The sequence below is a fragment of the Salvelinus alpinus genome, chromosome 18 (genome assembly GCF_045679555.1).
Source record: "Salvelinus alpinus chromosome 18, SLU_Salpinus.1, whole genome shotgun sequence".
Taxonomy (NCBI): Eukaryota; Metazoa; Chordata; class Actinopteri; order Salmoniformes; family Salmonidae; genus Salvelinus; species Salvelinus alpinus.
This window is the reverse complement of record NC_092103.1, coordinates 16979971-16990651: the sequence shown is the minus strand read 5'-3', so window position 1 is coordinate 16990651 and position 10681 is coordinate 16979971. Positions and strand designations below refer to the sequence as shown.

General features: G+C 45.6%; 1 protein-coding gene across 2 annotated transcripts; it reads right to left on the bottom strand.

Moving 5' to 3' along the window:
- Positions 1–272: 272 nt before the first annotated feature.
- rnf208 (ring finger protein 208) lies at positions 273–10363 on the bottom strand. Of its 2 annotated transcripts, XR_011668771.1 has the most exons (3): positions 9314–10363; positions 587–2589; positions 273–556 (listed from the first exon to the last, which is right to left on the bottom strand). XR_011668771.1 is itself a non-coding variant. In XM_071350467.1 (2 exons), exon 2 carries the CDS (start codon positions 1444–1446, stop codon positions 646–648), a length of 801 nt encoding a protein of 266 aa, XP_071206568.1. In that variant the 5' UTR covers positions 1447–2589; positions 9314–10363; the 3' UTR covers positions 273–645. The 2 variants fall into 2 exon arrangements, 1 of the variants encoding a protein (XP_071206568.1); XM_071350467.1 differs by having other exon boundaries at positions 273–2589.
- Between the last annotated feature and the right edge of the window lie 318 nt (positions 10364–10681).

Below are 10681 nucleotides of genomic sequence, written 5' to 3'. Positions count from 1 at the left end.
TAGGCAGTTCATCATAACAATTACACCTACACAGAATCACAAACGATTACCAATGTCCCGGTTATTATTGACAGTAAACGGTGCAGCGGTAATGACGCGTGGACGTGTTAGTCTAATGATGAACTGAGCTATAGGGTTTTTTCCTCTTTCACCACAAGACAGAGGTGTGACTTCAGATAAATGTATAAACATCCTAAATCATCAACCTAACAACCTTATATAATAGTCTCTACATGACTGAACATCTACAGCCAGTTCAGACCAAACAGCAGTGGCTTTTTTAAAATCATTTGTTTATTCTTTATTGACCTAGGTTGAGGGGATAGGCCTCCCCTAGCATTCCCATGTAAAGAGATGTCAATGACAAACACATCCGAACAAGAGAGGGGGAATAGGATTCATACTTCATACATAAAATACATTTATTTGCTATTTCCCTGTTTTCATCTGCAAGACAGTGTCCTTCACGATCCATTTGACCCAGACAGCATCCATATGTGCTATTAAATATAGAGATACATCTGTGTGGAGTTGTATGTATGTGAGAAGAGAGGAGGCGGGGTGTATGTACGTGAGAAGAGAGGAGGCGGGTTGTATGTACGTGAGAAGAGAGGAGGCATGCCAGTTTGGCCCCTGCCTAGGTCTCTACATGATGCCACAGGAGGATAGGGGGTTGGCGATCTGACAGGTGCAGGCTGACTGGCAGTACTGGCGTACCGTCTGGTAGCAGCTCCGGTCGGCCTCCCCGCCCCACTGCACCGGGCCATTGGGGTCAGAGGGCAGCCGGCTCAGGATGCTGGTGTTGATGGCCAGGGCAGCCAGCCCATAGTCAGTGAACAGCACCGTCTCACGCCTGCACGTTGGGCACGAGATGAACTTGTACTTGGGGCAGGACTCGTAGAGGATCTGCAAGCACTCCTCGCACACCGAGTGCAGGCAGGAGAGGATGCGTGGACGCTTGCCTGCAAAGTTGTAGGTGTGGCCGCAGGTGGGGCAGTCCAGGGGCTCACAGGGCATCACGGGCCCCGAGGAGGAAGAGGAGGTGGAGGAGGAGGTGGAAGAAGAACGCAGCACGTACTGGTTGACTATGACGTCCTCCATCTTGTAGTGGAACTGGTGGTAGCAGATCTCTGCAGCGCTGGCTTTGCGCTGGGCCAGGTAGCTCTCCCTGCGGCCCATGCGGGCCATGGGAGCTGGGGGAGATGAGACCATGGGTCTGGTGGGGGCCAGGTCAGTGCAGGTCATCTCCAGGGCTAGGTCACTGCACGCCTGGTTCACAATGATCTCTCCCTCTCCCCCTCCATCCCATGCCACCCGCGGGGGAGGGGTGAAGCAAGGCTGGGTGACTGGCACCGTGCATTCCCGGGGGAACTTTTCCGACTGGATGATCTTGACGGTATCCATGGGGATTGTCACAGGCTGCCGCCTGAGGCAGGACATGGACATTAAGCTTATTTGTGTGTCTGTGTCTTTGTTAGAGAGAGGGGGCTGTGGGTGGTTCAGCGGGCGATGCCCCTGGCTTGGGTTGGGCGTGGGGCGGTGCTCTGAAGTGAACTGGGGGTGTCAAAGTCAGCCATTAGAGGGGACATGGGGACGTATGATTCTGTCCATTGTTTCAATTAGAAGGCCTCCCACGTCTGTGGTGCTGTTACCCTGAGTCCTTATGTGGGACAGAAGGACTGAGGACTAAAGCCAGAGCTCTCAAACCTGGAGCAGTGAAACAGACTTCCCTATTACACAGAAACACTGTCCTCTGATAACACTACTGATAGACAGCGATAACAGTCCGAGCCTGGTAGTTAGTCCTCTTAAAACTAGTCTGTGTAGTCTTAGATATACAATAAAGATATGTACTGGATATTCAACCACAGTAACAGCTGAACAACAGACAGGTCTCAACACATCAGCACAAAGATATGTTTTCAGTGATAACACCAATAAATAATCTTATATGTACATATATAGATACTAATATTATACACTTACACAACAGTGTTGTGAAGAGTTCTACTCTCTCAAAATGGAGAGCTCAAGCAGCACAGGCTGTTCAGTAGTAGTTCACTCTGTATTGTCTCACACAGCGTCCTGTGGCTTGCCAGGGGAAACTGACTCAAACAGGGCTTGGGGCTTGCTTGTTTCTAGGTTGTTGCTGCTCAAACCAGAACTTCCTTCCTGTTTCTGAGGCTGTGGAATGGCCTTGTGTGTGAGAACAACAACAACCTCTAGCTGGAACCTCTCTCTCTCTTTCTCTTCCTCTTTCTCTTTCTCTCTCTCTCTCCTCTTGGTCGAATATGGTTTTGTGTCCTTTGGCTTCCTTGGCTGGAGTCTGATAAGGCTGAGGTCTTTTTTTAGGAGGCAGTGGAAATCCCCTGCTCCTTAACAAACCACTCCTGAATTCCTCTAAGGAAGGGGTGCTTGACTTTCAAACTGAGTCCTCCCACTAGTGTAGCTGATAAAGGTCTCTCTAGGGAGACCGTGTCCTCGTCACGGTCTGTCTGTCTGTCCCTCAGCGGTTCAGAGTGACAGCAGTGGCCTCAGACAGTCAGATGGTGTGACTGTCGTCCTCACAGTCCTCTTTGGCTGAGTTACCTGAGGAAGGAGAGGAGAGTTAACACCACTCATCAAGATGAATCACACATGAATCTGCCATGACTATGTATTATTGTTAACTAATGTTATTGCCATACTATAGGATGGATGTGATCCGATATGTGGATGGATATGGATACTGTCTCTATTTTAGACATGCCTCTTTAGGGAGTACACTGAAATATTAAGAGTAGAGCACCCTCCTTTGAAATCCTTAATAACCGTAGAGAAGGGGCTCTATTTTTTACCAAAGCATACTGTGGTTGTAGTTGTCTGAAAGAATGATGAGTCTGGGTGGTTTTAGTCTCCTCACGCCGCTAGCGTCCTATCAGCTCCCGTTATCATCCTACTATATGGTGCATGAAAGAGATGCATGTTTGGTCAGCGGCAGATGAGCAAAACCATCGCTACCATGAGGGTGTGTGACTAGGTTTCATTATGCAGGTGGTGTAAATGTATGATTGGATGTAATACTATGTCTGTTTCCATGGCAACGCAACACAGAGTAAAATTGCACATCTTTTCTCTTCCACACAAGGCTCTCGTTAGACGCGATGCGCGAAGAGAGAAGGAGAGAGAGAGAGAAGGAGAGAGAAAGAGGAGTGCAGCGGTCCTAGTTACTATTAATGGTCTATTTCACTATGCATTTTACTGTGGTTTCCTGCCCCCAACCTCCCTTTATGATGCCTGGCTAATTCAAGTCAATACTGTATGTCTACACTGTATATGTTTCACCATTGAGGTAGAATAGTATTCATTATTCCCTTTAGTGTCCATTCATCCATCCACGCCACCACACACATACCAGACACCTGAGGTACTGTATGTACAGTATGTAATCATGTCAGTCAGAGACAAGGGAGCTGTCTTATGATGTTGGACGAGAAACATTCAAGCCGACTGTCCGAGGAGCCTCACAGCAACACACCCTCGGAAATGAACCATGCAAAATGAACATCTCATTTGGCGACAGTGATATAAAAATGGAAGCTGATGACGAAGGAGGCCTCCTGCTGAGGCGTGACGTTAGTGCCTTGTGATAGACGCCCCTCTTCAGTTATGTAAGAGGCTAATATCAGAACTAGACTCAGTATTAACACACATAGAGGAGGGTTACAGCTGTAGCAGCCCTACATTAGTCAGTCAGGCCTATGTTGTTAAGATACCAGGCCTCTGTCTGTCTGTCTGTTTGTCTGCAGCCCTGCCCAGCCCAGTAGTCAGCCTGCCTGCTCAGGAATTAAACTAATGAAATCATGTGCTGAACATTTGACCCTGTCAGCACAAACAAACAAGGGAGAAAAGGGAGAGCCGGAGAGATGGCGATAGCAGCGCTCTGGCGAGAGGAGAGACACACAACACACACATTCCTACATACGTACGTACACACACACTAACACCAAGAACACTCTCAACCTTATCCTGTGCTTCCCAATCACATACGCCACCCATAACATTTTAGGACACACACAAATTGAATAGACAGACTAACATGCGTGTAAAGATGCTATTAAACGCTAATAAACCAGACTACTTATAGTCTCATCTTCCATGGACTCATTACAGATTCAAGAATACAGTTGGTATAGAAAGTCATCACCCCCTTTCAAAATGTTCACCTTTTGTTGCCTTACAACCTGAAATGAAAACACATAAAATTATACTTTTTCCGGCTTTATTTACACACTGTAATCCACAATATCCAAGTGAGATTTTTTATTTTTTTTTACTCTGAAAATGTATTAAAATTGAAACAGTAAAATACCCTATTTGGATAAGTGAACACCCCCCTGAGTTAATACTTGGTGGAACCACCTTTTGCTTGAATTACAGCCTTGATTCTCTTTGAATACATCTTTACTAACTTTGCATACCTAGACTATGTAATATTTGCCCATTCTTCCTTGCAGAATTGTTCAAGCTCAGTCGAATTGCATGGTGACCGCTCATGGACGTGAAGATGGTTCACGTTTCAACATGACATTGACACAAAGCACACCGCCAAAGCAACCGTATAGTGGCTGAAGGACAGGAAGGTGAATGTCCTTGAGTGGCCTAGTCAGAGCCCCGACCTAAATCCCATCGAGAATTTGTGGAATGACTTGAAGAGTGCAATCCATGAGCGGTCACCATGCAATTTGACTGAGCTTGAACAATTCTGCAAGGAAGAATGGGCAAATATTACATAGTCTAGGTATGCAAAGTTAGTAAAGATGTATTCAAAGAGAATCAAGGCTGTAATTCAAGCAAAAGGTGGTTCCACCAAGTATTAACTCAGGAGGGTGTTCACTTATCCAAATAGGGTATTTTACTGTTTTACTTTTAATAAAATATATATATATTTTTACTTGGATATTGTGGGTTGTGTTTTCATTACAGGTTGTAAGGCAACAAAAGGTGAACATTTTGAAAGGGGGTGATGACTTTTTATACCAACTGTACATGTACTCTGGATTATTCACATCCATTGGCATTTTGCCACGCGTGTTTGTGTGATTGTTTATGTGTGCTGGTCTGTTTTTCAAAATGTTCTAGATTATTTTGGAAATTCCTGAAAAACAGAACCAATGCAGAAACAAACATTACCAACAAAAAAAAACACCCAGAACATCCCTACCATCTTCCACTCCCCCATTCCTCCTCCCTCCATTTTCCTACACACACACCTAAACTGCTGAGTCCAGCTGTCTCCCTCACACTGCCTCCTGGCTGCATTCCACCTGTGCAGTGCAGGGAGCAGGAGAAGGACATTATGTTCTGACTGAGTCAGACACTATCAGCAGGCTCTCTCTGCATCTCCATGACACACACCTTCACCCTCAGCCAGGTGACCTGAACTGGACCAGGCAGAATGACTGGTTGACTGGTACCTGTGCCTCTATAACACACCCAGCAACAGTACACAGAGAATGTTGACTATGTTCTGATTAGTATCCACAGCTCTGTCTTGGCTGATAAAAGGTATGTGCTTCTCTGCTCTACCATGTGGTGGTTATAATGTATTATGATTACATAAATGGTATAATGACCTTAGAGCTGGCTGTGGACAAATCCCCAGATGTGTCCCTGTTGACTGCAGTGAATCTGCATAAAGTGCTATACTCTAAACGCCTGTGAATTCCATAAAGCACCGCCTAATGTTGCTGTTGATTAGTATAGGCCTATATAATGCTGATTATGATAGGATTCTCATCTGCATGGTTGCTTTTTAAATCATTAGATGTTGGTCGTTATCATTTTAATGTCTGCGCTGTGCAACCATAAAGTGGTATTCAGATGTGTACATTCAATGTTGTCAATGTGTAAATCCATCTACTGTAAGAAATCTGTTTTCTGAATTCTGACTAGGATGTTGATGTGCATTCTGCTCTTTTCTTTATACATAATCCTGTTGGGATTGAATGAGGAGATTTGACGAGTGATTATGTTAGTGTATGTGTGAGGGGGAGGTTAAAGAATTCAACTCCTTCCATTCAGGAGGGGGCGGCAGGTAGCCTAGTGGTTAGGGCGTTGGGCCAGTAACCAAAAGGTTGCTAGATTGTATCCCTGAGCTGACTAGGTAAACATCTGTTGTTCTGCCCCTGAACAAGGCAGTTAACCCACTGTTCCTAGGCCATCATTGTAAATAAGTATGTGTTCTTAACTGACTTGCCTAGTTAAATAAAGGTTAAAAATAAAAATGAATAAATAAAAAATTCAAAGCAGACGTCAGCCATTTTCCCCACAATTCATTACAGCCAACTACTCTTTGTGCTCCCTCTCTCTCTTCTCGCCTCTCTCTCTCTCTGTGGCAACATGGCCGACCACAGAGCTTGTTGGTGTCGATACCAGCAGAAAAATTATAACGATAATGGCCCCTCTTGACACACAGCCTCATGAAGGACTTATGAGGGACACGTCGAGCCATATACAAATCAATATTCCAGTGGCTCGATTGATTGAGCTGATTGATTTTTGTGGAGACTTATGTCTCAGCTCAGGGAGAAGCAGACACAGACACTGTTGCTGTGATGAGGAGGGGTGTAGATGGAGATCTGTAACTGATGAGCATGTGTGTATTTGGGGAGCTTGCCTCAGTGAGAAGGAAGGAGCAGGTTTAGCGCGGTGGCAGCGTGTGGGAGTGGTGCGGCAGTGGCAGCAGCAGTTATGCAATCACAGCATGGCAGCAGGAAACAGCACTCGGACTGCAGTCAGCACCAGCACAGTGCATGGTCAATATGGAGATCCCTCAGTGCTGTTGACAGCTACAGAACAGGCAGTTCCAGCCAGGTCCCTCCCCTCCCAGAGATCTGTCATATGTCATGACCTCTGGGGATATGATACCCCAAAGGTAGCCTTAAGATACCCTTTCCCCTGCAGTCAACACATAATGGAATATCTGTAGACCGAATCGGACCCCCCACCAGGTGTGTGTGTGCTTGTGTATGTGCGTGCATGTGTGTGTGTGTGTAGCTTATGCATACGTGTGTGTGTACGTCTGGGCGCGGGCATGTGTCCAAGGAATGGAGGATTGTGATGCAACAACCCTCTCATCTGCAACAACGACACGGTACTACAGATGTAGGATTTTAATTTGACCCCTTTTGCCGCAGGAGGAAACTAATTCTGCAGCAGGAGGATTTGAATATCTGAAGAAGTGGCTAATTAGAATCGCCGCCAGGGGAGCAGCTGGAAGTGGTGTTTGTATACAGTGCACACTGTAACTACACTTTACTGTATGTAGGCTACGTACAGGCAACAGTGTGACTCGTGTTAATTCTTATGTGGATTATCATACATTTTAAAAATTGTAGGGGGTAGATGCATTTTTCGTTAGGGAAAATACGTTGCTTTTTTTAGATCAATTGTATTATTATATGTTGAAGGCAAGCAGGCAGAATAAATGAATGGTTTTCTCAGTGCCTCTGTGGTCCAGTGGTTACAGCCACTGACCCTGGCACACATATGCCAGAGTTGGTGTGGGTTTGAATCTGGCCCTTTGACTCATGGATGAATGTCTATTTTTGACAGATTAATTCCTCTTGGTTACAGGGTTGATTCCTCTTGGTTACAGGGTTGAAACAGAAACAACTCAAAGGTTAACAGTTTAGGCATTAATTCAGAGTGGTTAAGGTTAGGGCTATGGTTGGGGGAAGGCTTAAAACAAAAAAATTAAAACGGCGCACCTATGGATCATCAGTATTCATAGTATTCTTAGTGAACTGCCATAGAGCAGTGGTCTAAGCAGCGCACTCCGAGCATCATGAGTGCTGGGCGATGTAGCGTCCAGCCTGAGTCCTCATTGGGCCCACAAGTTAATTGCATTTATTTCAATGTTTTCAAGAAGTAAAACAAATAGTCGGAAGATTTACACATCAAAGAAGTGTCTCAGCTCAACAAAGTCGTCTTTGGGTCGGCTCAAATGCATAAACATCTCGACAGCTTTACGAAATAACATATTAAAGCCACACAATACAGGCTTTCAATCCAAAGACCAGAATACATAGCCTAACTATAAAGCGTGGACGAGCATCTACACTGGAGGAAAGTGTATCGTTCTACAGTAGTGCTACATCTGTCAATCAACTGATGGCCCAAATCAGCTCATCAACTCTGACAGGGAAACACAGTAGCATATTATCCGTTTTCACATCTTTCATTATGTGACAATGATAGGCTAACGGGTAGCCTACAGAATGTAGCCTATTGGAATATAATCAAATAACAAGGGGCCTATTGCAACCATCGATGGCACTAGATTATCGCCAGCTGATGTCTCGTTAAACCATCAATACGCTCTAAATTCACCTGCACAACTGATCTCAATTGCAACCTTTATTGGTCACCTCTACCGCTGCCTGAAATATGATGTCGGTGTTACCTTCGTCCTGCTTGCAACAAAAGTAAATCGAGATATGTTCGCCCTCTGGCTGGTATTGTAATCGGAACAACGTAGTCCTTTTTAACAAACTAGGGGCAATTCATCTATTTGACAAGAAGTCCGTACAATATAATCCAATATAGAATTCCGTACAAAGTGTTTTCTCGTTTACCACAGCAAATCTATCGTGGCAGTTTACCCGACTCTTTGTATGAATGGAAACTAATGTTGGTGTAGCCTATTGTTATTATTTTATTAGTTTCCTATTTATGTTATCCAAAAGGGTCTGGTAAGGTCATTTCTTATCAAGACCGGGGGTAAAATATCCCTGGACTGTCCATTTGAAATGTGTGAATATATCAAGTCAATCTAGGGGATTGAGTTAGTTGTGCCAGTAGGGCGTGGCCTAGAATCCAACCCACGCCGACACAGTAGACCACCTATATGTGGCCCTAACCTCAAGACCATCATTTAACTCAATTTTGCTGCATTTCAAATACATGTTTGTACATTTGAATGTTGCAGTAATAGGACCTAGGCCTAGCGTTTGAGCGAGAAAATGATTTGGATAGCAAGCCCTGATCCAAATGACTCGACTGCCCCCGCATGGAGAGAAAGAGAACTGCTCTTTATCAGGGACTTACGAGGCTCATTCTAATTTCCTGATGCAGCAGGAAAATTCTCAGCGACAAAAGAGTGATCAAGGTAAGATCCGACATCTGGACAAACACACACAGACACACACACACCAGCGCATACATTGGCACACACACAATATGGAACGCACATGCACAGACATAAAAATTCCACAGAGCCCTCTTTCAGTGTACACGGACACATTGATGCATCCTTGATCAAGCCTTTTACCTGTGTTGTTGTTTAGTCCTGTCGTAACATATCGTCTCCCAGTTCTCTTACCACCTTGCTGTGTGTTGTTGTTGTTGGTGGTGGTTTTGGATATTACTGTGCTGTGAGGTGACAATAGTCTTGTTACAGGGTAAAGCTCCCATGTGCGTGTGAAGCTGATAACATGGCCCATTGGTCTCAGTTCGTCTGAGAGTAGAACAGAAGGTGTTTTGCCAGAGGGGTAGAGGAGGAGGAGGAGGAGAGGAGCGACGGAGGCAAGGTGATCATTCCTGTCTGTGAGACCCTGAGAAAACAAACGATGGAGGTGGAGGGAGGAAGGGAAGGTAAGATGGAGGCTGAGCTGTCGAAGGATGGATGCGTCACTCCTTCCTTTAGTCACAGTGATGGAGGACAGAGACTGGTGGTGGAGCCCACCTCTTCTTCTCCTCTGTCGGTTCCCTTCGTCCTTCAAACTCTCTCCCTCTCGCCCTGTCGTCTGCGGTGTGGCCGAGCAGCGGTTTCTAGCAGCTCCCTCTCCATCCCTCCTCCTGTCTCTTTCTCTCTGCCTGTCAGTCAGCCAGCCAAATAGGTTGTGTAATTACGTGTGCTCCTGTGATGCCTCTCTGGGTATCTTCCTCTCCTCCTCTCTCTCTCTCTCTCTCTCTCTGGTCTCAGAGCCTCAGGTCTTCAGGTACCCACTGCTGTCTTTCTTTCATCCTCTCTTCTTTTCTTCCACTCGTTATCTCTCCCCCAGTGGCGTCTATGTGCTCCTTTTCTCTCACGGCTGCCGTTTGTTAGCCTTGCTCCTCCTCCGCTGCTGTCAATGCGCCTCTGTGCACACACTCACACACTGGCTCACGCATACACACACACGCTTGTTCTCTGTTTCTGTCTCCCTTACCACCTCCTTCTCTTTCTTTCTCTCTCTCTCGATCTCTGTCTCTGGACCTGACAATTTCTATTGCATGTTTTCTCCTCCCCCTCTCTTGCTCTCTCTCTCCTTGCTCGCTCTCTTATCTTGCGCTCTCTCCCTCCCTCCCTCTCTCTCTATCTCTCTGCAGTCTCCGCTGCAGTGCCTCTGCAGGCTGGATCACGTTTTCTAGTTGCCAGTGAAATTATTTCAGCCAATGAGGGCCCTGAAAACCCACCCCCCTTCTACCCTGCACTCACTCACACCACCTACTGAAAGATGGAGGCTATGTGCAGAGAGCACTGAATCATACTCCATATACAATATTAATCCATCACACACAAACAAAAACATATTCTCGGTACACAGGCCAGGCACACAGGAAATACAGGAAGCTGCTAACAAATAGATCTGATCTGCAGAGTGCAGCACTAAACATAAATCCAATAAACAAATTCATTAAAATATGGAATATTTAA

Coding starts and splice junctions, on each gene's coding strand:
- rnf208 (XM_071350467.1), bottom strand. CDS start 1,446: ATGTCCATGTCCTGCCTCAGGCGGCAGCCTGTGACAATCCCCATGGAT.